Source organism: Rhea pennata, chromosome 5 (genome assembly GCF_028389875.1).
Source record: "Rhea pennata isolate bPtePen1 chromosome 5, bPtePen1.pri, whole genome shotgun sequence".
Classification (NCBI taxonomy): Eukaryota; Metazoa; Chordata; class Aves; order Rheiformes; family Rheidae; genus Rhea; species Rhea pennata.
This window is the reverse complement of record NC_084667.1, coordinates 42,498,371-42,523,727: the sequence shown is the minus strand read 5'-3', so window position 1 is coordinate 42,523,727 and position 25,357 is coordinate 42,498,371. Positions and strand designations below refer to the sequence as shown.

The 25,357-nt window shown below is 46.3% G+C and overlaps 1 protein-coding gene across 1 annotated transcript in view; it reads right to left on the bottom strand.

The window, feature by feature from the left end:
• IGHMBP2 (immunoglobulin mu DNA binding protein 2) overlaps positions 1–25,357 on the bottom strand; it is a 45,081-nt gene that overhangs the window by 2,524 nt on the left and 17,200 nt on the right. Inside the window, exons 8-13 of the mRNA XM_062576405.1 lie at positions 24,641–24,815; positions 10,960–11,142; positions 5,099–5,217; positions 3,986–4,080; positions 3,461–3,584; positions 459–1,286 (exon numbers count right to left, since the gene is read on the bottom strand). Coding sequence (XP_062432389.1) covers positions 459–1,286; positions 3,461–3,584; positions 3,986–4,080; positions 5,099–5,217; positions 10,960–11,142; positions 24,641–24,815 — 1,524 coding nt within the window. The remainder of the gene's footprint in view (positions 1–458; positions 1,287–3,460; positions 3,585–3,985; positions 4,081–5,098; positions 5,218–10,959; positions 11,143–24,640; positions 24,816–25,357) is intronic.

Sequence of the window (25,357 nt, the reverse complement as noted above, 5' to 3'; positions counted from 1 at the left end):
CCATTTGCAACGACAGGGATGTCAGCTGCCAAACTGGTCGTCGAGAACAGACTGTCATCTGCCTCCATGTTTAGGAGGTGCCCATGTACTTTGAGGTGGGCTGGGTACCACCTGCAGTTGGTATTCATAGAGCTGGGAGCCTCCAAACCTCCAAAGCCTTCCATCGCTTGCTTCCTGGCAGATGCTCTCCAGAAGTGGCCTTAAGGCTAAAGGAATGTGCTTCTAGGCATCTAAACTCTCTCTTCCCCTGGATACTGGGGCCAGCAAAGGCACGCTCCCACCTATTCTCACATCTGGCCCATCTCTGTACTAACAAACACCAGAGACCCTTCCAAGAGCCATATCCCATGCACCACACACACAAGTCCCAGCACCTGGAGGTAAGAGCGTGAGGATCAAGCACAACATCTGTTCAAGCAAGGACATTAATTGCACTGGTTAAAAAGGGCAGGACTTACCCTTGGCTTCGCTTTTGTCTCTCTTCCCGCTGCCACGCTGAGGGCCACCACTCAGCTCCTGCGCCTTCCTTGCCTCCTCTTCCCGTCTGGCCTTCTCCCTCTGCACTCTCTCCAAGTGTAAAGATTTGAGGTCCACTTTTCCCAAAGCCTTGCTGCTCTCCTCCTTCTCAGCAGCACCAGAAGTCTCACCACTGGTGCTTTGCGGATGAGGAAGGGGAAGCTGCTTGCTGGGGGCCACAGCTGCAAGCAGCGAAGGCGCAGTGGGCTCTCTCTTGTGAACGCTGATGTAGCGATCCCTCCCTTCACCAGTGCTCACATGCTGCAGCCCATATTCCTCCGCCATCAGGTGGACCAGCAGCCGTTCATGTGAATTGAGAGATGGAGGGAAAGCCAGCTGTGGCTCATTGCTCTCTAAGAATGTCACCAGCATGGCCTTGAGTTTGTCTGCAGCATCTTTTGGCCCTGGGTTCTCTACCGCAGGGTTGCTTGAGGAGAAACATGTTTTTGGCTTTGGAGAAGTTGGTTTGGTCACTACTGAGTTGCGTTTCTGCATTGGAGGTGGCTGTGGTTTGGGCCCAGATGAGGCAGAGAGTTTTGCATTGTCCTGTCGCTTGCTGTGGCCCTCGTGAGAGTAGTTCTCGGGCACAAGGTTGTCAAGGTACTCAAAGGCTGTGCGCACCTCCCCATGCTGGCCAAAGTAATCCACAAGCCGCTTCAGAAAGGCTTGGTTGCTGACGGTGCGGGAGTCGCAGATAACCGCCACGTGGCGCCGGGCACGGGTCACTGCTACGTTTATCCGCCGATCTTCGGCAAGAAAGCCTACTTCGCCTGTAAGAAGCAAACCGAGAGGATCCTCAGGGTTACTGGGCATGGTGCAGTGAGCTTTTGCCAATGGAGAGGCTAAAGTATCTGCTCTGGACCAACAGTGGTTGCAGGACTGATTCCAGGTCTCGATTTGGCCCAGACGATTGACCTTTTGCTTGGCCTAAGGCTGGGAGTCAGCATCTCCTGGGCTCTGGTCCTTGCCCCTGACTCATGCCATGACCTTTGTTTTTCTGTCTTCATTTCACCACCTGTGAACCAGAGCTAGGAATCTCCATTTAGCTCCCAGGAAGGGAGCCTGGAAAAAGGATGGATTGCACCCAAAGCACATGGAGAGGAGAAATATTTTACAGATGTTTCTGAGTTGGTGGCCCACGACATGAGAACAGCTTGGGACCTGGGAGCAAATGAATATGAAGCAATGGAGAAGCTCACCTTGCAAGAGAAGAGGAACCCCAGGTAGAAAAGTGTACCCTGCTCCATGCATTCCTCCTCACCTGTCCCCAGGCTTCCATAGGCATAGGGTTAAAAATAACAGAAGTGTAGGGAACTTAGCAAGGATTGTCTCTGCTCCCTGGCTATTTTCTTGAAGCAAAGCAATAAGAGCAAGCAAATGCCAAGATGACTCAGTGAGGATCAGTGAGCAAGAAGGGGAGCGTGGGTGGCTTACGAGCTTCCAGCTCCTGGGGAGAAAGAGGCCAAGAGGGAAGAAATTAATGTCTCAGTGACACGGTGACCTGCCCAGTTCTGTTTATGCCTGGCCTTGCTGGGGCTGGCCAACTGAGTTTGTGCTGTCTGCAAGGAGCAAAGTGTGGGTGATCTCCCTCAGCAGCTTAGGGAATGATTTCTAATTTCTGTGGTGTTGCTTCTCCTGACTGGAGGGGCAAGTCTGGCTCCTTTGATCTGGCCAGAGGGGTTCCTGCAGGCACCACCAGTCGAGGTGCATGGTGCCCTCAAAGCTAAGAAACACGATTGCAGAAACATATGGGTTTCTCCAAAGGGTTTAAGAGGGTGCTAACAACAGCTGTTGGGCCTCAGGTGAATCACAGATATGCCCAGACACCACGGGAACCATGTCTCATATCCTCAGTAAAGTGAGTGACCCCTGTATTGAATCTGAGCATTATTTACTAGCCATCCATGGGAACAGGGCCCAGGGACACATGCCATCAGGGAGGCCAGCAGCTCCTACTGAGCCACCCAGCAAAGGTGAGGTGAGTCACTCCTGAAAAATGACCATTCTGAACCCTGTCCATGCCCCCATCCTTGCCCAAGTGCTGCTTTTCTTGCTTCAGGCTTTCTTTCTAAAAAAACCCAACCCACTCCTTCCAAGCATCCTCTCCCCATTTTTCCTCCTAAACATCAGGACTCCCCCCGTCATACACACATGTACGACACCTCATCTTCAAAAGCATTAGTAGTGAAGATGGTGCCACAAGGGATGCGTCTTCTTGTGGGTTTAGAAAGGGCAATGAGGCAATGAGCCGTGCACACAAGAGAGGTGGTTCGTGGTCCCACTTGCTCCACATGTGCCCTTTCACTCGAGTTGGCTGACATGAAACCCTTTGCTACAGGCCAAGAGCTCCACCAAAGGAGCGTTAAGGCTTGAGGGCAGGTGCTTTTCTCCAGCTATTAACTTTCACTGCAGCCACTGATAGGATGGCTTGATTTTCTGCTCCAGATTTTGCTCCCAAAAGAAGTGTTTTCTATGCATGGCTTGTAATGCCAGCTGCTGCTCTCTTTGGTGAAGTGACCCAAAATAGGCTCCAAACGCAAGGAATGAACCCCAAATTTCCACCTTTTGTGCGAAGTACTTGGCTCTCTAGTAAATGTGGTGCTAACCTGATGTTTGCCAAACTTAGGACCCCAATTTAAGTAATTTTTGAGGCCTCAACAGCCAGAAAACCTTCAAATTAAGCAGTGCTGGCTTCCTTTTTACCTGCTTCCTAACATGGGAGCCTTCCTCTGCAATCATGACAGCAAATGTATTAGTTCAAAAGAAAAAAAATAAAAGGAAGGTTCTTTCTGGTGAAGTCTTTCAGATCAAAGTGCCAGAGACCATAAGAGTTGCAATTAAACCACAGCATTTAGCAACATGATGAGTGACCTTTTAACAACTGCATAGCTCCCATTTCTTTCCTATTTTCCATAAATTAACTGTTCAAGCAGTGACTTCTTACCTTTCCTGTTGGATCTCACAAATGATAGGATCACTGCCTCTTTCTCTCTTCCCTGAAAACCATCAACTGATTTAATTTCCAGCTCTGGGTACCTATGGCAAAGGTGCTCTCTGAGCATGTCCACCTGAAAAACAAGCGTGTGATATACAGCTTTTAAAGAACAGTGTAAAGTGAAAAGAATTAAAATAGTAAATGGCACTATTCTGGAAAAGTCCCTTCCTCTAAAAGCCACATCTGCCAAAAGGCAAGTGTTGACTCCTGAGGAGAGGAATGGAAAATAGCTGACTCGTGATGCTATATCTGATAACACATCCTTCTGTGGCCTTGAATGGCTCAACATTTGAGAAGTTGGCCACAAATTGATCAAAAAATTTGCCTCTGTTGACTTCCATCAGGAAGGGCCTGGAGACCCTGGGGAGGTGGTTTGGTCTCACCCCTGGAGACACCAAGGTTTGAATCCTCCTGATGTGTTCATTCCCCATGGGCAGGGAAGGAGAGGGGGTGCCTGGAGGCGGACCATCTCACCTGGAGGTTGTAGGGAGCTACAACGGCAACATCTCGGGCCTTCACGCCAGCTTCCATCAAAGCTTGGATGTGCAACCCGGCCAGCTGCACCTCGCCTAGGGCACAAAGCAGATGGGAGCAGGGAAGTGCTGGGAACAGGCTGGCAGGCAGAGGCTGAAGGTGACTGGCTGCACAAGGCAGGTTGCTGCCCGCCTCCCCTGAAACAGCCTTCCTGGAGATCAGCCACTTCTCATCAATCCGTGGGACAGGGAATTCCAGAGGATGCCCCCAGGTTATTCCTCATGGCATAAGGGAGCTAACAGCACATCCAAGTGCTGGATTCCTTCAGCAAGGAAAGGTTAAGGCGACTCCTGCCTGCAGCCTGGCAGGAATGGAGAAGCCAGAGTAAATCTAGAAGAGCTAGTGGCATCCTTGAACAGAAAATTACAACCACCCACCCCATTGTGGGAGCAGGGACAGGAAGGAGCTAGCATCATCATTTTCAGTCCAAGCTCTGCTCATGCTTTATCAGAAAGAGTATGGAGCTTCACTCTGAATTCCATAATGACATCTACTTTTTAAGTCAGAAAAACAGCAGGAAACTCAGTGTCTTGAGGGGGAGAGGAAGGGTGAGAAGATTTGTAGAGAAAAGCTACAAAAGGCTTCATAAAAGGAGTAGAGGAACAGTTCACTCAGGAAGCAATTCTGAGCCACATCTACAGTCCCTCTAAAATGGGCTTGCGTTGCATCTGTCCCTCTGCAAGGCAACCTGTGTAAGACGAGGCATCTGTGGCAGAGATCCTCCACCCTGGCCTGGTCTGCAGCTCATGTGAGGCAGAAAAAGTTTCTGTGAGGGAAGCATGCAGCTGATGTGGCCACCCGCACGTTGTCATCACTGCCCTGGGTAATGCTCGGCCCTAGCTCAGAGCCCTTTCAGCTACAGAGGCGGCGGGATTTCCAGTGGAAATGATTTCTTGAATAAGCGAAGCTCCCCAGGGAGCCCACCTCCCCCCTCCTACCTGCTCAGGGGGAATTATTTCAGCCTCCACTCTGTTGGCGCTGTGGCTAGTCTGCAAGAGGTCGAGGAGCTCAGATCATCGATTCCTGCCAACCAAATTGCCCAAATGACTGTACCTGGATTCCCTTTGGACTGCTCGTCTTCCTCTTCCAACTCAAACAGGCCACAGCCGGCGGTATCTATCAGCAATAAGGGAATTGTAGTCTCTTCTGTAGATGTGACGCCTGGCAGGTCCCTGTGCAAGGGATTTGGGAAAGGAGCAGTTAGTAACACTGAATTAACAGCAAAGGGCTGATTCGGCATCCCAACAACAGAGCGAGGATGCAGGGAAAACATAGCCGTATATTGCTTCCCAGAGATGAGGCTAAACCACCCCAAAGAGCAAAGGAGAGAGGTGCCAGCCCCACGCAGCCCAGCCAGCAGCACCGAGAGCTTTCTTGCCAGCTACATTATACAACCCAGCTGTTACAAACTGCAACCATTTCCATTCCAAAGCAAGAGTACAGTATGCGGGCATTTGTGTCCCCTTAAATGGCCTCAAACAGGAAAGATATGCAAACCCAGGGAGCTGTGGCAGCTGCTTTCTTTTTTCAAGGTGCTGAGGGGGGGACAGCACCCTAAGTATTAGCAGAGATTTGACAGCAGTGCTACTGAGCAAGAGAAGAAAGCACAGCATGGGGAACCGCAGAGGAATTAGGTTTTCATGTAATTTCTACATCCAAAGCAGCTGTATTAAAAAAAAAAAATTAATAATCCACATTTTAATATCCAGGACATTAATGTCTTGCTCAATTCACAGTCCAGGAAGAGGATGAGAGATGGCAGCAGGGGCAAGAATGGAAAATCCCAAGACCACAGCTCCAAAACATGGACACTGCAGGGCCAAGCATGCAGGTGCTAATGGAGCAAGGCTAAAGAAGACAAGCGCAGAACGGGGGTTACAGCAGTAGCACAAGGCCCCAATCTAGACTGACTGGCCACTGCGCTTGGAGCTGCACATCGCATACCAGCTGGGGAGAGCAAAGGGTCTGGAAGTAAACATAGCACACGGCAAGTAGTCAAAAAGAAGGATTAGCCCCAAGTGAAAAACAGAGAGGTAAAGACAACCCCTATAGCTCCCATGGGATTTGGAGGAATTGCTGGCTTCCAGCTCAGGATGCAGCCCTGTCCACGGCCTCTCGTCTCTGGGACTCCTGGCACTGCAGGTCTGCTCCTCCAGTTTGTATGCCATCTGCCATTGCTTCCATTAAACTCTGAAGATTTCTCGTTCTATGAACAACAGACTCCTTTGTTGATTGAAACTCATTTTTCTCCTGTCTGAAGCTATTCCTGCTGTAACGCGTGGCTGGGAAGGTATGGGGACCAGCACAGCTATGCCAGGGAGCTAAAACCCCTGAAAAAGAGCCCAGGATGCACCTTCCCCATCCTACTGCAAAGCAGGGCAGAGGCAGGTCCTGAGCCTGAGGGAAGACTCTTCCCTTAGCTGTTAGGACTGGCCAGTGATGGAATTTGGATGGACACACGAGGTACCTTCCCCATTTCCACAGACAAAAGAGACCAGCCATCAACTCTTCTTTCTAGAGATCTCCTCTGGAGTAGGGCCACCTCCACTTGCACATTAGTATATTCCCTCTCCTGCAGAGAGTAAGATGGCTTTCTCTCTCTTTGTAACACAAAACTTAATAGATTTCCCATTTCTTTAATACCTGCCCTGCTTGCTGTCCTGTCACTGGCCACTCCTACACAGACTGAAGGCTTCGAAGAAAAGTCAAATTCTCCACATAGATAATCCTGATTCTTTGCCCACTCATGGTGGCCATGGAAAGCCCTTGCAGCATCTCTCGGTGCCAGGAACAATCTCAACCACAGGAAGATTGCTTCAGAGTAGTAATTATCTACATAAATTTTTCAGAGCAGAGAATTCATGCTCATTTATGGCAGACAGATTGCAGCAGAACAGGCTGTTATCTTGAAGAAAAGCTCTCCAATGCTTTGCTAACCCTTGGGGACAAGGCGCTTCTCCCAACTGCTGCAAATCGCTGCAGGCATGGATTTTTATTCCAGGAGAGATTCTTGCTCTGTAATCACAAATTGTGTTGCTGCTGATGCAGCCAGATGCTGGATCCAGGTTCAAAGTGCTACTCCAGGGCACCTGGGGACTCCATGCTTCCTTTGGGATTGCAGCCGGGTGATTTGCACATCACAGCCAAAGGATATTCTCGTTTCTGAGGGTCTTTTGGGGTGCATGATGTTGGGGGGTATTTCCCCCATGTTCCTTGCTCAGTGAGGGGATGTTAGAGCCAAAAAAAAAAAAAAAGTGTAAAGGGAAGGGATACCCAGCACATTAATTAGCTAAAACCTGAGAGCAGAAACTGCTCATGATTTTCAAACCACTTTCTCAGGGGAACGAGTCACAGATTAGCAATGTGGAAAATGCCGCTTGCAGTTTCCTAAACTTAAATGTGGAGATGTGTGGGAATTTCTGATGTGCTAGGCCACTTGTTTCAGAAAGAAGGGAGATTTGGAAAGAAGGACTTTGCCCCCTTGGAAATACTCCACTCTTGAAAAGATGCTGCAGGACACCAAAATTTCCCTTTTTGACAAAACACAAATCTATTTATCAGAAAACCCAGTTAATGCTAGTTGGGCATTCCCTCAAGTTTTGCTGCCATTAATGCTGATTATTTCTGCTGGGGAAAGATGCCTAAAAGTGGATACTGGCAGACTGTTCGTTGTTGTGGTGACCTGTAGGTATCAGTAACTGAGCCGCAAGGATCTCCCCACACACAGAGGATGAAGAGACCTTTTTGGAATGGGAAGCTGGCTCTAGCAAGTGATGGTTTCAGAGTATACCCAGAATATTCTTGGCTTCTGCCTTCTTTAAAGGTTAAATTTTTAAAGTACAAAGACTGCATTTGATGCTCAAGGAACTACTAAGAGATCACAGACCACGCATTCCTGACTGCCTCCAAGGTCAGAGCAGAAGATGGTCAGGAATACAAAGTCCTTCAGAGCAGAACTATAATGCTTTCAGAGACCAGAATTTAGGCTTTTTCAAGTACAAGAGATGAGACTTAAATCAACAACACTGTTCAGAGAAAGGCTGCAGTGGGAGCTCAGCCTTGCTGTTAGATATTGGGGATTCTGCCCAGGTTAGTTATTGTGAGTGAAGGTCCCCAGGAATCAGGCTTTACAAGTTCAGCTGCACTGAAGACTCCCTGCCACCATTTCTTAGCACAAGGTATTTTTATACACCTATAGGTATACACATAAAGACAACAAACAATGCCTCAACCTCCTCCCAGCCATACATCTCCAAATTTGGACATCCTTCTTAAACTTTCACCTCTCCAAAAGCTTTACCTCTGCAAAAGCGGCACCAAGGTCCTTGCATTTTCAATGCTTGATTGTAACTTTATGGACAGGCTTTGTCAACACTGGTGCTGTGGGGCAGGGATTATGGCTGGGATCATGACAGGGCTCCCTGTTTACAAAGCCCCTCTGAAGTCTACATCTAGTCAGATCTTCCTCCAGAGAAAAGATCTCTGAATGCATTCAATAAGATGAAAATCTCCCTCCTCACACCAGGCCAGGCTCTGGGACTGGCGATGTTCCATGGCCATCATCTGCCAGTCCTGGGGAACGATACAAGAAAAAGTTGCAAATCCAGCATCTGCATGTTAAATGCTGTGGCTGCAATTGCAGCTGCTGGCCAAGCTCTGACTGCTTTTTAGGATGAGCAAGTGGGCACTCTCCAGCGTTCTCTAGGATACTTCTGCTTAAGTCAGCTTTTCTTAGGAGAAAAGAGAGTGAAATCTATTTACTTCTTGTAAGGAAGGGAATTAAGCAAATAATTTGGCTAAAGCCACCACTAGGCATTAGACGATCACTAATGTCATAAAAGGATCTGCACAGCAACTTAAATGTACAATCATACTCTAAAGTCAGACCCCTGCATTACCTAGTCTTTTGCAGAAGCACAGAAACTGTATGTGGTTTTGCACCTGAACTGAGGACTGCCTGATATACAGCAGGGCTATGGACTAGCAGGTTTGATGCAGGTTCAGAAACCACTCTTTGCAGGATAAGGCCCTGAGCAGGCACTGTGAGCTGGGAAGAAACTGGGACACTCATTCTTCCATCAACTCTAAAAATAAACCAGCTCATTAGAATAACAGTTGGCTAACTTCAACTTTTCAATAAGCTCCTAATTTTAATGGTTTCAAACTATTTTGCCTAGGGTTCTTCATCAGCTAGTATTTTTAAATTACAAAATTAAATGGAAAAAATAAGCATGGCAAGGAACAAGGACAATCAAGGAGAGCATTCTGTATAGCGCCAAATCCTGGAATTAGATCCATATGGCTAAACTATTGCTGAACGAGGCCTGTGCATCTCAGCTGAGCTCCCGCCGGCTCGCAGAAAGACATCTTGTCCACTCCTATCTATAGAATCCAATGTGCACAGTCATATATAAATATACACATATGTACACATATACATATATAAACCAAGACAGAAGTCTGCATTGCTTCACTGATGCAAGCTGGACTGAAGACCTGAGAGTCCCGAAGCTGCGACACAGAGCGAACTGGTAAAAGCAGAAATCCTGCTGGCTGCCACAGGTGCAGATAAGGGTCTGAACACACTGCCAGCACTGTCTTGTGTGCAGAGCTCTCCCTTTGTGTCTGGGCAAAGGTTCCTACCTCGTGGTATTGTCCACAAATTAGATTATTTCAAAACAAGCATGATAAGCTGGCCTCTCCAGCTATTTCCATCCAAAACAGGAGCCGCCATGAAATGAAGAGAGTCTAAGGGAATATCAGTTCTTCAAACTCCTAAATATTTGCCTTAAAAAAGCATTGCTTTTTTTAATACAGAGGCACTATGCAGAGAAGCACTCAACATCATCTGCTTCTCCAAGTCTAACAGAGGGAGTTAATGTTTTCCATCTGTCTCTCAGAATGGTGCTGCCTGCAGTTTTAAAAAGCACCAATTACTGCCAGCAACTACATGTGTCAGCAAACACCGTCCTGTCCCAGGATGCAGTGGAAATGAAATGCTGGTCACTTCCTTTAAATTACCAAAGAAAGGATAAATCGCTGCAGACAGGAAATGGAGATGCTGTCAGACCTGTCTCAGGTGCTCTCTTAGCCATAAGACTCTTCAAGTGAGAAATGAGATGTCAATGTTGATTTTGAAAGGAGATGTTGATTTGGGGGCCAAAGATGAGCTACAGAGTGCCCTATATAAACACTTGCATTTATGTCATCACTCATCATACCAAAGGAGTAAAGAGAAAATAACCATATAAGGTTTTTTGTTTCATAAGAAACAGGACAAAAACTCAAATCAATGATTCCTTAGGGCTACAAAGATAATCAGAGGGCTGGAGCATCTGCTCTCTGAGGAACGGCTGCGAGAGCTGGGCCTCTTTAGCCTTGAGAAGAAAAGACAGAGGAGAGATCTTATCAATGTGTATAAGTATTGGAAGGGAGCATGTCAAGGGGACAGGGACAAACTCTTTTCAGTTGTCCTGTGTGACAGGACAAGAGGCAATGGGCAGAAAATGAACCACAGGAAGTTCCGCCTGAATGCGAGGGGGAATTTCTTCCCTGTGAGAGTGACAGAGCACTGGAACAGGTTGCCCAGAGAGGTTGTGGAGTCTCCTTCTCTGGAGATATTCAAGGCCTGCCTGGATGCAACCCTGTCTAACATGCTCTAGGTGACCCTGCTGAGCGGGGAGGTTGGACTAGACGACCTCCAGAGGTCCCTTCCAACCTTACTGATTCTATGATTCAATGATTCTACGATCCTCAATGAAATAAAGGATGAAACAGAAATATGATCACAGAAGGATCCTACAGGGCCAGGAGGCATGGAAAACTCCATCATGGGGATATGGACAAGCTCCACGTGCACTCAGGAAAAGAAGACATCTCTGCACAGATAAACCAGCAAAAAGCAAGGCACTTACTTGAGCAAATGCTGGGCTACCGCTATGTGGGCAGTGAGCCGGCCACTGTACATCTCCGAGGAAGCCCACTGCATGATGGCCTGGTGCATGCGGTACTGCACTGTCAGCATCCTTGTGGCCTTCTCCCCGTACCTCTCTATGAGACGCTCCATCAAGCTCAGGGAAAGGCCCTTGGCAGCAGCCCTGCAGGGAAAAACAGGTCAGGAGCCAAGTCTAGACATTGTTCTTTAGTGATAAGCTGAGATATGAACTTAATCCTCTTTGGTGCTAAGGAATCAATAAGCATCTCCCCACTATGGATATAGCTGTCATGGCAGTACTACAACTCTAGTTGAATGTGATGTAGAAAATGCCAATGCTGCTAAGTAGCAATGCTGCTGGGGCACCAGTGATGCCTACTTGGTATGCTGCTGAGCTTCCTTGGGTGGCTCTGCAACCCTCCCTTGACTGCACCCCTGCTGGGGTAGTGTTACCTGTTCGGCCTTTCTCTTTGTTTTACTCAATCTCTTACCAACAGAACAGAGGGAGCAGGAGGAGGCTGCCGGGTCCCCACTGTTACTGCTCATCACAGGCTCCATGGTAAGGTGAAGACTGTAAGGAACAGACTTGCAAGGAGATCGGAGCAGCTTGAATACGTCAGGGCAGAGAAACACCTGCTTTCCTTTCACATGAGGAAATGCCTAGGGGTATCATCACCATATCACAAGGGATGCAAATGGTATTGGCCATCCCTAGTTCTAGAAATGTCGGGAGCTGTCACTTCTTGTCCCTAGATCTTCCTAGCATGGCTGGAATAAGATGTGATAGTGGCTCAAGATGTCAGGTCAGATATATGGTTCCAGAGCAAAGCCTTTTCACCCCAGAAGCTCATCCCTGTAACATCCTCACAGTAATGTCCCAGTACAGTCACATTTCTTACAACAGGGTCTAGACACCGAATCTGCCAGCATAATATTGCACTCTCATTACTTCAAACTCACCAGTGGCATCTGAATGCATTAATATTGGAGCTCAGCTCCACCAGCTTCTTAAAACATTTGGTGTCAACGCAGCCAGACCTTGCTAGCATTTTATCAAGATACTTGATGCTAAAGCTTTCTCATTACACCTTGGCCACTCACTCGAGACTAATGCACTAATGCATTCCAGGGTTTATTGCTTTATTACCCAATTAAGAAAACCAATACTCCAGCACTTATGGCAAAGGTCCTCTGCTTATTTCTCTGACACAAATTAATAAAATGCCTAATGAAATAAGTCTTCCAGGAGCCTGACTGCCTTCTCCTTGCCATGCATAAAGGGTTTGGTAGTGGTGTCACATCCTTCTGAGAAGGAAGTACAAGCCTCTCTCTGCTTTGTTTGTAGATTTTGGGCATTTCAGAGCATAATTTTATTTCATCCTGTATATGTGCACTGCCTTGTACAAGGCAGCGGTTCACAGTGAGCAGTTCTGGTTGCTTCCAAAGCACCATGAGTGAGTGTGGCAATGATGAAAACGATCATGAAACGATGCAGGAGAACAGCTAGGGAAAATGATTCCCTCAGAGGATAAGGGGCACAGCATGCATTCAATTACTGCCGTTGAGAAGCATTACATTAGTACACAGAAGCACAGCGAGCGTCTTGTTTGCCACACTGGCCAGGCCTGTCATGTTAACAACAGGCACTTGGTAAATATAACTAAAGGCTGCAAATTCATTAAAACTGCAGAAGAGAAAATTGAGGGTAGATCTTTCCAAGGAGAGATGTCGACTCTGATTAGCTGACCTTTTTTTCTAAATGGCAGAATGCAGCACCCATAAAAAAAGGGTCATAAACTGGGAATGATCACAGCTGCAGGACCTCAGAGATAGTGCTGCTTTTTTAAAGGTGTTTCCAACGTAAGGACCATGAAACAACACATGCAGCAACCGAAGCTTGGAGAAGGGCTGCTCAGTCGTAATAATGTTCTGCATTACTGAGCAGAGGTTTCCAGCTGCGCGGTAATTTTGGCGGCTGACCAAGAACCACAGTAAGATGGACCACAAGGCCTTTCCAGTTCCCCAGCTCTAGCAAACATTTTTGCCCCAGCTATGGTATGGATGTACTTAAATGTGAATTCCTGCTCCCAGCTGGAGTAAAGGGATTAGGTAGAATGTGGCCTCAGCGAGGGGAAGAGCGGAGTTGTGGGGCTGAGATCTGGCTAACAGAATCACACAGAATCACCAAATGGTTGAAGTTGGAAGGGACCTTTGGAGATCATCTAGTCCTCCGTGCTCAAGCAGGATCACCTAGAACACATTGCACAGGATCACATCCAGGCAGGTTTTGAATATCTCCAAAGATCATCTCTGGGAAACCTGTTCCAGTGCTCTGTCACTCTCACAGGGTGACAAAAATTTTCCTCATATTCAGGTGGAACTTCCTGTGGTTCACTTTCTGCCCATTGCCTCTTGTCCTGTTGCTTGGCAGCACTGGAAGGAGTCCAGCCTCTTGACACCCTCCCTTCATGTATTTGTAGACATTGATAAAACCCCTCTCAGTCTTCTCTTCTCCAGGCTAAACAGGCCCGGCTCTCACAGCCGTTCCTCATAAGAGAGATGCTCCAGTCCTCTAATCATCTTCGTAGTCCTATGCTGCACTCTCTCCAGTAGTACCATGTCTCTCTTGTACTGAGGAGCCCAGAACTGGACACAGGACTTGAGATGAGGCCTCCCCAGGGCTGAGTAGAGGGGCAGGATCACCTCCCTTGACCTGCTGGTAACATTCTTCCTAGTGCACCCCAGGATACCATTAGCCTTCCTGGACACAAGGGCACATGGCTGGCTCATGGTCAGCTTGTTCTCCACCAGGACTCCCAGGTCCTTCTCTGCAGAGCTGCTCTCCAGAAGGTCAGCCCCCAGCTTGTACTGGTACCTTGGGTTATTTTTCCTTAGGTGCAGGACTCTGCACTTGCCCTTGTTGAACCTCAGGAGGTTCCTCTCTGCCCAACTCTCCAGCCTGTCCAGGTCTCTCTGAATAGCCAGCTCAGCCTTCTGATGCATCAGCCACTCCTCCTAGCTCGGTATCATCAGCAGACTTGCTGAGGAGGCACTCTGTGCCTTCATCCAGGTTGCTGATGAATAAATTGAACAAGACTGGCCCCAGTACTGAGCCCTGGGGGACACCACTAGCCACAGGCCTCCAACTAGACTCTGCGCCTCTGATGACGACCCTCTGAGCTCTGCCTTTCAGTCAGTCCTCAATCCACCTCACAGTCCACTCGTCTAACCCACACTTCCTGAGCTTGTCTAGGAGGATGTTATGGGAGACAGTGTCGAAAGGCTTGCTGAAGTCGAGGTGGATAACATCCACTGCTCTCCTCTCATCTACCCAGCCAGTCGTGCCATCATAGAAGGCTACCAGATTGATTAAGCATGATTTCCCCTTGGTACATCCATGCTGACTACTGCTGATTACCTTCTTTTCCTCCACATGCTTAAAGAAGACATACAGGATGAGCTTTCCAGGGATGGAGGTGAGGCTGATGGGCCTATAGTTTCCTGGGTCCTCCTCCTTGACCTTTTTGAAGACTGGATTGACACTGCCTTTCTTCCAGCCCTCAGGCAGGAAGTTCTGTTCTCCATGACCTTTCAAAGATGATGGAGAGTGGCCTAGCAGCAACATCTGACACCTCCCTCAGTACTCGTGGGTGCATCCCATCAGGGCCCATGGATTTCTAGGTGTCAGGTTTGCCTAAGTGATCTCTAACACAATCCTCCTCAAACAAGGGAAAGTCTTTCTTTCTCCAAATTTTCTCTCTTGTCTCCAGGATCTGTGTGATTCCTGAGGGCTGCCCTTAGCTGTAAAGACTGAAGCAAAGAAGGCATTCATAAGCTCTGCCTTCTCTGTATCCTTCATCACTAGGGCTCCCACCCCATTCAGCAGCAGGCCCCCATTCTCCCTAGTCTTCCTTTTGCTAATGACATATTTGAAGAACCCTTGCCAGATTTAAATCCAAATGGGCCTTAGCCTTCCTTGTCACATCCCTGCATACTCTGACAACATTCCTACATCCCTCCCAAGTGGCCTGTCCCTTTTTCCACATTCTATGTACTTTATTCTTCTCCATTTATCTGGATTTATATCTGGATTTTCCTTCCAGGCTCACAAACAACTGGGAAGTCACTGGCAACCTGATCCCCCCCAGCTCTGCTCAGTCCCATGGGGCTCTTGAAAAGGCAGGCTTGACCTCTAAGGCAAGGAGGGAAGGAAGTAGTTTAAATAGTGAGAGTTTGTTGCCGCATTAATCACATCAGGCAAGGCAAACGAGGAGCACGTGGTCCCCAACCAGGAGTTGGGGAACAGCTCAGCTAAGCAATATAAAAATAAAATGCTGTCAAAGACTCGAAGGGATTCAGCTAGGTAAACAGCCTTGACCAGTCAAAAGGTATCTGCCCTTCGCTTTTGTCCTTTACTCCCCTCCCTTAGGTCACAAGTTCTTACAAACTTAGGATCAAATCTAAAACTGATTTTAAACAGAACTGGCAACAGAAACCTGTTGGTTTTTTTTTAGCACCAAATGATAAACATGCTGAAGTATTTCTTTTAAGGTTATATCACAAAGCATGGAGGATTAAAACTCACAACAAGCCTTGGAAAAAATTCCCTTCTATACCCTAACAGCAGTGTTTCCACGGCAGGGATCTATGTGAGGATATATGCAGAATTAGTAATGAGACATTAAACTGCTTGCAGTATTTCAGCTGTTAATAAATTTCCTATTATTTTACAGTGCAACTAATTCCTACAACAGTCTATTCCCATGCCAACAAAATCCCAGAGCCAAAGATTTTAAGCATCAATTGCTTTATGGCAAAGAAATTTGGAGGGGAGGTTGGACAGATAGACTCATGCTTTCAATGCTCAGGAATTTTCTCCTCTAAATTAAAGCTAGGAAACCTAAAACTACCCAAACAAGCCCTTGACAGCTAGTCTGCCCTGCTAACCTGAATGTACCCTGGCAAGAGTACAAGAGGAGATTGTGATTTGCCTGGATCCACCTTCCTGTGAGTACCAGCACCGCAGAAGGATGAGGCCCTTCAACTGACATCTACACAGTATAGATAAGGTGTCATCACCTAGCCTTTGAAGGAAACTTTGCAAATCAACAGTGATATCTGTAGCTAAGTGAAACTAAATATTTCAAGGGCTTTTGTGCTCGCTGTGGTGTGAAACAACCTTTTTGGACTGGGTGTAATGAGCCTGCCTGCCATGTAGGTGTAGAGTCACTACCAGGGGAACAAGTGGGAAATCTCCCATTGAGCGATGGAGTTGTACCATCAGTCAGGTTATATCTTTTTTTTTAGTTACTTGCTGGATAGGTACTCTCCTCCCTCAGACACAGAAAAAGATACTGGCTTGGCTCACATTTCCACTGTACATCACTGAATGTGCACAGCCAAGTCAAGAGAAGGAATATCAGCCTATGTCAAGTGCTCTTAATGTCAAAAACATGCTGAGACTGTGGTAGACATGCAAAGTATGAGCTATCCTCTGCTTTGTGCCCTGGGCTTTGGTATGCTAGTATAGGTTTAAGAGGTTTCACAAATGGAGGTGAAGCACTAAGTGAGGCTGTGCAGAATACTCCCTTTCTCTAGATATTGCCTTTATAAAGCCTTGCAAATATGAACACCTATCAACAACCTCACATCAAATATGAGGGAAGAAGGCCATGGAGGCTACCAAATAAAACTAAGGGTTAGTATTTGCTATAGAATGATGGAGTGAAAGCCAATTTGTTTGGACCTGACATGCAAAGTATCAAACTCCTAAGCACAGAAGACTAGCATGGGAATTTCAGGCCAAACAGAACTGCTAAAGATGCCCAGGCTCATCTAAGAAATAAGCTGAGAGGAAGGTGTCTGATAATCATCTGCAGATATCTGAAGAGTGTAAAAACAAATAAAGCAAAGCTCTGATGTGGAGATAAATTAATTAGGATGACAGAAAAGACTGAATGAGAACTAAAATGAAAATGAGGAGAACAAATGTTCCTGCCAGACAGTAGAAAGTGTCCTGACATGGAGATTCAGGGACTGGGACTGGGCCAAAACCGAACTGAAGGCTTGAAGCTGCTGTCAGTGAGCTCAGGAGAGGGCAGCTGAGAGGGGAACAGCCTTGGGTTGGTGTTTATCATTGCTGCAAGCTCTTTTTGGAGAAAAACATCCAGTATGGACAAGATCTAAGTAAACGTACTGTAAAGTGTGCATGGGGCAGCTACCAACCTTATGATCTAGGAAAACGAGGAGGACAAATTGTTTCTTGGGAAGACAATCCAATAATGATAGGCAGAGAGTTTTGTCGACAGAGTTGGGGGGGAAGAACAGCAGCTTCAGGTGTTACGTTTTTGCACCTTTCTCACCAGCTTTAATGCCACACTGTTGGCCTACAAAACCTCTGCCTGTGTCTCAGCCCCTTGCTCCTCTTCATCCAGAGCTAAAACACAGGTAAATCAAAGGGAAAGGAAGAATCATCCTTTCGTCCCCCTCACCAAAACTGCCACAGCCTCAAGCGGAAAAGGTGTTGCAAAATGCACCCAACAAATGCTGAGCGCAGGGAGGAAAAACCCAGTAACAGAAAGGTCATAATAGCTCTGGGGCACCCATTAGACTGGGGACAGCATTGCAGATGGGACCTGGCTCCTGGAGCTAGACATAAGCCACGGAGGAGCCTGGTTGTGTGACTGTGCTTGCAGTATCACACCTATAAAGTATAACAGCATTCCTGTTTCATAAAGGCTTCCTGCTTAAGCAGGACCGGCTTCATATCTCATAGTAACGGACAATCCTTCTGGCAGTCCACATTCATCCCAGCTAAGTATAGACCCTTCACTGAGGCCCCTAAAATAGGAGTCCACCCACTCCGGGTCTGGTGCCATCAATGGAGGAAGAGAGGCAGGTAGGTGGGAGGGTTTGACTTGTTCCCTGAGTGAATCATTCCTTGGAAATGTGCTTCTCTTCCCATTAACCAGGGAGGGAGCCAGCGGGTGATTCGGCTCCTTAATCAGACCTCTGGAAATACCTAACATTACATAGGTAGAAGCAATCTGCCTTTCTGTCTCATCTCACAGACTGCAGAGACTGTGACCATGCAAAGCGCTCTCCAGCATCTGTTTTATTTGCATTGTAAAGGGAGCCTGTGCAGCAAAGAGTAGAATGTGGTATGTGCCATGTTCAATAAAGCAAATGCTTTTACTCTTGCAGCAATTAAACAATACCAGAATTCAGATTTGTAAAGAAAAGAGCTAATTATGTTTAAAGGAGTTTAAATTTAAAATAATTAGATTTTTCATAATAAATTGTTCTAATTGATCAATATTTGCAATTAATTAGGAAGGCTATCAAGCCATATTCTGTCAGTTATTCTAGCTGGATCTCACTGACATTTCTTCCACTCACAAGCTAATGCTTGCTGGAGGCTTTCAATAGATGACATCAGAGCTTTAAAAGAAAAACTACTTTCTATCAGCATTACACAATTTTACCTTCCACCAGGATAAGGGGTCTCAGTTCAGCTTTCTTTCCACAGGACAAGATACTCCGCATTACTCTGCTTCCCTTTGTAAAAGTCTGCCCAATCGCCCTTTCCATAGAGACAGCAAAGTCGTGAGGGATGCACTGGTATGCTAGAGGCAAATTTTGCTATTTCTGTGACTAGGACTAGCTGGAAGACTCCAGATGCAGTGTCTGTATGACAACCACCCGCTCTAATTCCCGCACATACAAGATAATACTTATTGGTGTACCCATCTGCAGCTAATACCCATTGGCCTGCTACCAAGGGCTCCCACAGAGATGAGAAGCAAAGGCATAAATGGCTCAGAAAACCTTATTTACCACTTAACTGTTTTTCTGCGTTCTTGGTCTTCCCACTTAGCTGCCAGTTATGTCTGAGTTACAGTTAGGAGATGTTCAGCCTTTCTTACCTCATTATAAGATCTTATCTAATAAGATGAAATCTTGCTATAAAGAAAACCTTGGCCTCATTTTTGAGGTTAATGGCATCTCAGCTGCTGAGGGAGACATCCACTATGGAGATGAACAGGTGGACTCTATCACATGGAGGTTTTGCTAATGAGAGCCAAGGGTCCAGAAAACGTCCCCTCCTGAGTGTCAGCGAGGCAGGAAGTGAGCACTGCAGCATTAGCTGACAGTGAAAAGAACAGTTTCTGAGGGAAGGAAGAGATGTCCACAGCTGTGAGGCTCCAGAAGCAAGCAAGGGTCCAAGCCCAAGGACTCCTGCAGCTCTCCAGGGAAGTGTCCATCAACACTGAGGCCTAGCTGAGGGCTCAAGAGGGCAGCTGCTGATTCTTGCCACCACCACCTACAACTTGAGCAATGGGCAAAGCTTTGAAATACCCATTTTTAATTAACTTTACTTAATAAAATGCCAGCCTTTAAAAGTAAGGGAAAAGATAGGAAAGATAAGCTCATTGAAAAATGCCAGGCTTGCTCAGACCTTGGTGTCATCACGGATTTCCTGTAAGACATAAGACGAAATGAAGAAAAGAATCCTTCTTTTCCACTTTGCACTGTTTATTTAGAATGGAACAGGGACTATCTCTGATTATATATCATGCCTAACACAGTGGGATCCTAACCGGAGTTTTCCAGTGCTAAGCTAACATATTTCAAATAATAATAATAAATATAGGAAGCTGCACAGCTAGCAGAACTCAAAGTCTAGCTTCCTCTGGCTCCCTCCTGTGTGGCTTCTCTTGTGTCTGCTAGTCCCTCTGAGTTCACATACCAGCCTTCCCCCAGGTGAAGGAATCGGCTCATGCCTCTGCTTTGTGATCTACTTTTATGGAGTTGAAGATCTCCAACACTTCCACACTTTGACAGATCTGCGTCAAGTTAGCTAATAAGTTTCAAGAGTTACTGAGGGAACTGAGAGGAGACAGACTGGCATACATAGCAGCATCAGAGCAGCTCTACCTTTTAGGCTAAAAAAAGAGGCTTCTCTGGAGAATGCCAGCATTTGAGGACACAACCCATAAATCCTTCATATAAGCTGAAGTCAGCTTGGCTTTTTGCACTTTATGCCTCAAGATGCAACTGTCTGTAAGACAGAGCTGGTGGCTGGTGTTGTGTCTGACCAGCACCAGGGTCACAGACCTTCTGATGCCTTGAGCAATAATTGTGTTGAATACAGCAAGTCTCTGGGAGCATAATTTAATAGTAGACAAAGCAGAGACATAAATCAGTTAACATGATTGATTCAGATTCTCTCTGTTCTATTTTAAACATATTTAACTTTAAAAGAGGCAGAGAGTGACATAGAGTCTAAGCATCACTAGAGCTTCTGGTCCAAAACGGATTACTCCACAATAGATGGGAGCTGACTTAACAACTGACTTCTTGTTTACCCTGCCAACGTTGGAAAGCCAGAATTATCTGACTTCTACCCATGCTCTCTCTCAATCTTACACAGACCAGTTCTTCATGAAACCAGGATTCTAAAAATGTAGAAGGAAAACAAACTGAAAACGCACAGCAAGACTATTGAGCTCTTTAAAAAGCAATGGTAACATCAAAGATAAACAGTTTGGTGAAAGTCATACCTGTAGGAACTAAGGAGCAGAACTTTTTTTTTTTTTTTTTCCATGGAGACAGAGGCTATCATGATCACATTTAAGGGCAGGAAAGAGGTGATGGCTTTTCAATGCATAAGCATGAACTCAAAACTGAAGGAGAGAACAGTGCAACTCCTCAAACAGGACCAGATCTACAGGTAGACAGATCCTACCAGTGAAGACCTCTGCTACCATCTTCCAAGATGCAGCACCAGTAAAGGCTTCTGGCACCAACCATCGTGAGAAAGAGCAGAAGAAACCAGCAGACTGAGCTGAGGGACTGAAGAGGAGATGACAGGTAGGCCAGACCCTACGGTATGGGCAACAGCCATGTTGCTCAGTTTCCAAATACACAGCCGCTACTTCCTACTATCACTCACTTGTCTTTACTGAGTGAACAAGCAGCGCAGACGATGCCTTCACTATTGCTGGGAGAACCAAAAACCAACTCCCCAGAGAATCAACTCCCAATGCTGTTGGGAGCTGGGTGGTTGGCAAGACACTTGGTGCAGTGTCTACTGTGTTTGACTAAATGCAAGAATGAAGTGTTAGAGAAGGACCAGTGATAGAGTGCTTCTCGCCATTCTCACAAGAACCAGTGTCCTCAGCTCCAGAGCTCTGGATGGGCTGTGAGGACTGTCACAGTAACACAGCATACATGCCAACAGTATGGGAAACCCTCTGCCATGCCGGTGTGAAATGTTTGCTAGTAGGGTTACCACGGGACAGATGCTGTAAATGTTTTCATAGTTCTTCATCTGAAGAAGATCCATTTTATTTCACTGAGGGGCCCAAACTGATGTCAGGTGAGTGTCAGTTCATTTGGTCACACAAATGAACCCTGGTCATACAGCTGGAATTTTTACTGTGTTCTGCCCTTAGCCTGATAAGTCTTCAGGAAATAAATCTCTACCCTGTTTGAGGGGCTGGGCAGCCCCGTCTGCCTCACTATCATGTAGTTATCCCAACTGCTGCTGCCTCAGGACAATGGCAAATACTTGGTGAGCGTTTTCATCCATCTACTGCTTCTGATCTTGTAAGTCAGTGTTGCTGTGGCTGGAGCTCTGGCCTGAGATACGACAACGTGCACTTCCACAGCCAGAAACCTAAGGAGAGGAGGGGCATTCATCTCTCTCTTCTCCGTTTATTCATAATTTGGAACAAATTACTGCAAATTACAAGCACAGAGAGGGATGGAAAATCTCAAAGCAGTGCCGCTGCTCAGAGATGCAGTTGAGAGGAATCCTGCCAGCTGAAGAAACTGCAAAGACCAGGACATCACGCAGCTATGTTGCAGTTTCTCAACAGGCTGGAATGAAAACCTAGAAATTACAAGGATCAGATTGCAAACTTCTTGTTGGTAATTCAATGCATACCTCAAACAGTACCTTGCACATCAGGCAAGAAGCTCCTTTCCATTGAGAGTAGCTTTATTATTGAATGCCAAATTATTAAACCTAATTCCCTTCTACTGCGAGCAGGCACAGATTTACCAGGAGCTAAGCTGGCTCTGGCTCCCAACTAACCTCCAACTGCCTCTCCCCTGATCAGAATAGTAACAACGTGATCTTCTCTGCACAGATTTCAGCCCCTCTGAAGAAGAATAATGAAGAAGAAAAACATCCCAGCCTTGGCTAGCCATTTGGTTTCTGTGTGTAGGCAAGATACTTATTCCCAGCTTACAGATGGAAAAACCTAGGCACAGATACAGAGCCTGCAAACCTGCAGTAAATAAACAGTAAGAGACAGGAATGGTAGAGGGTACCAGAAAGGTTCTTCTGCAGTTCACAAACCTAAACAGCTCTGCTAGACAGTAGAGGAATGTGTGTATTGCCTGCTGAGAACTGCAAAATGACAAGCAGCTTTGCATTAGACGATGGCAATATCAGATTTCTCTTTAACATGATACAGTGCCTTAACGTTATTTGTACAATCTCTTAGCTACTTGCTGGGAGCCACCGCCTCCCTTGGATGCTTCACTTTCCATGTCCAAAATTCAAGTGAGATTATAGATATGTATCTTGTTAATGATTTTTTGGAAGCAGGAGAGAGGGTTTATGAAGTCAGCTCTATGTCTCTGCTCATGCTGAATGACAGTTCAGTAATTTCAGACATAAAGCTCAATAAACAAACATGCACACATCTTTATTTTAAACCACTGAAAAATTCCTCAGCTGGTGTATCTCCCTGAAGCACTGGCAATTTGCACTAGCTACAGCTCTTTGCCATGAACTAATTGTTCTTAATGTGCGCATTGTACATATTGCAAAATTTTGTAATTGCTGTGGTGTGTGTGATAACAAGCACTGCAGCAACTTACTGGGCCAACTCCCACATTAATACATTAAATAAATACCACAAAGGCAGAATTTAATAAAGAAAAGAGAAGACTTGGATTAAACAGAGCATGAGTCTTCACACTCCACAGAGCCCGCACTCAACAAAGGGAAAGTAAACTGGGCTAAGCCCCTAGGCAGACAGAAGAAAAATATCACTTAGAAAATGGATGATCTTTTTTTAAATCAAAGGTTTTAAAATCTGCATATAAACATCAGTCAATGAAATTAGACTTTCCCTGTTTCATTCACTCTCTGTCCGTTTACCATTTTACTAACTTGAATGGCTGATATGGACTGTTAGATATGTTAGATATGCTTTTTTTTAATAACTTTTCCAATTGCTTTAAAAATTTCAGGGCACAACAGAGAGAAAACCAAGAACTTGGTTCCCAGTGCACAAACACTGAACTGGTAAGCAAAGAGAGTTCAAAAAAATACATCTCTGCTAATGACATGTCTCTCAGGAAAGAGATCTATTAAAATAAACACCATTTTGAATAATCCAGTCATAGTTCATAGCATAAGCACTTCTTTTCAATCAAGAAAAAAACCTAACAAAAGCAAACATGGCCAGCTCAACGCATAGAGTTGTTCAGAGCCGGGGCATGTTTTAGATGACCAAGGGAAGGATGCTGATAAGCACACTGAAGGCCACAAGTGACCCCCCAGCAGCACAAGCCAGGAGAGTATCCTCTCATTTCATGAAGCTTATCTTGCCAGTCCCTGTGCCTTGCACAAAGCCTTTTGCAGTGAGTGGGAAGGTCCCCATCTCATTACAAAGGCTTTTGAGCAGGGCTGTTTACACGCTGCCATGGAGCTACCTTTGATGCTTCCAGTGTGACAGCTCTTCCTTCCTGAAGTCTAATTTGGCACGACGGTCTGCCTGCTCTTCCTGCCTCACTGCGCTCACCCTCCTTGTCCGCCTTGGGCTTTCTCTGTATAGAAGATGCTCTCTGTTGTGGGCACGCAAACCCTAACTATGTGTGAGACAAGGACAAGCGGCAATCGCAGAAAAGGCTAGGTATTCAGCTGCTTGATCATGCCCCTGATGCAGCCTGGAACACCTATTCAAAATGGGCACAGCCCTGTTTCAAAGCGAGACAGCTCCCTGTCATGATGTGACTGAGTAATCCCACCACAAGCAAGGCCAGGATGTGGTAGAACATCACCTACAGTTCTGGGGTTTGCCTCAGTGACTCCACAAAGATAACCCACCTGAGCGTGCTCCTACAAAACTCAATGCAACATGCAGCCTCCTGCAGGCCACATCTCTGCTCCTGCCCGGTCAAAAGCATCACATCTGCCTTGTGGCAGAGTTCACTCAGCAGCTCCAGCATGAGGCTGAAGGATGCCAGCCAGATTGCTCATCTTGGCTGCAAACTCAAAGCTTTCACAAGCCCTTGAGCAGTTGCCCAGTGGGCATCCATCAGCCCAAGAGGCCACTCTCCAGCACCGCGCTGACTACAAAAGCTTTATCATTATGGGATTTGGACAGCAGCAGGTAACATGACCAAACGTTATGTCATCATGTGATAAGGAAAGGCTGCTCAGACAGTGCTGCATTAAACTTTAAGCAGCCACTATCAGTAAAACAGCTCTGATGTAATACTGGCTGTGCGATTAAACCCAGCCCCTGGAGAATACAGCCAAATAAACCACATTAATAAAATGTTATGAAACCTGAGGAGTTTATAAGCCTTTGGCTGCATAAATAACAGGAGAAGCAGGACGGTGAACCTCTCCTTACTTGTGTGAGACGATGGTGGGGGGAAGCTGCTTGTGGTCCCCAGCCAGGATGCACTTTGGCGCTTTCAGTAGAGGTATCCAGCAGCTGGCTTCAAGAGCCTGAGCGCACTCATCTATCACCACCAGATCAAAGTGATTTTCAGGAAGCAGCTTCAGTGGGCCATCAGAGGAAGCACCTAATTAAACGAGAAGGTACCCAGTTTAGCACCAAAGAGCAAGCAACCCATTTTTAACATAAATCACGCACACTTTAATTGTGATTGAGGGAGGGAGGTAGAATAACTTTTCTCGGCAGGAATTTGCCAGTTCAGTTCTCTAGTCCATGCCAAATATACATACATTTATGTGTACATGCCAGAATTGTTTTTGCCAGTTTCTGTTTGTCCTTTTTTGTCCTGGCATCTGGGCCCGAAGGCTTCCAAGTATCTTTGAAAACAACAGTGAAACACATGATAAACAGAACAATATGCTTGACTAATTCACAGAGTGGGAGCAGAGCAAAATGAACACCCACTTCCCTTCTGCCCTCAAATGCAAACAAAACCTTCCAGCAACCAAAACTGAAAGGATGACAGGCTGGAGATTCGCCTTGCTTGATGTACTGAGGGAGACCCCAAGAGAGAAAGATCAGCCTTCGGCAGCAGAGATGCTGATTCCTCAACCTTGTTGTCCCTGGCTGCACTGCCATGTCCTTCCTTGGGACAGTGCAAGAAAGGAA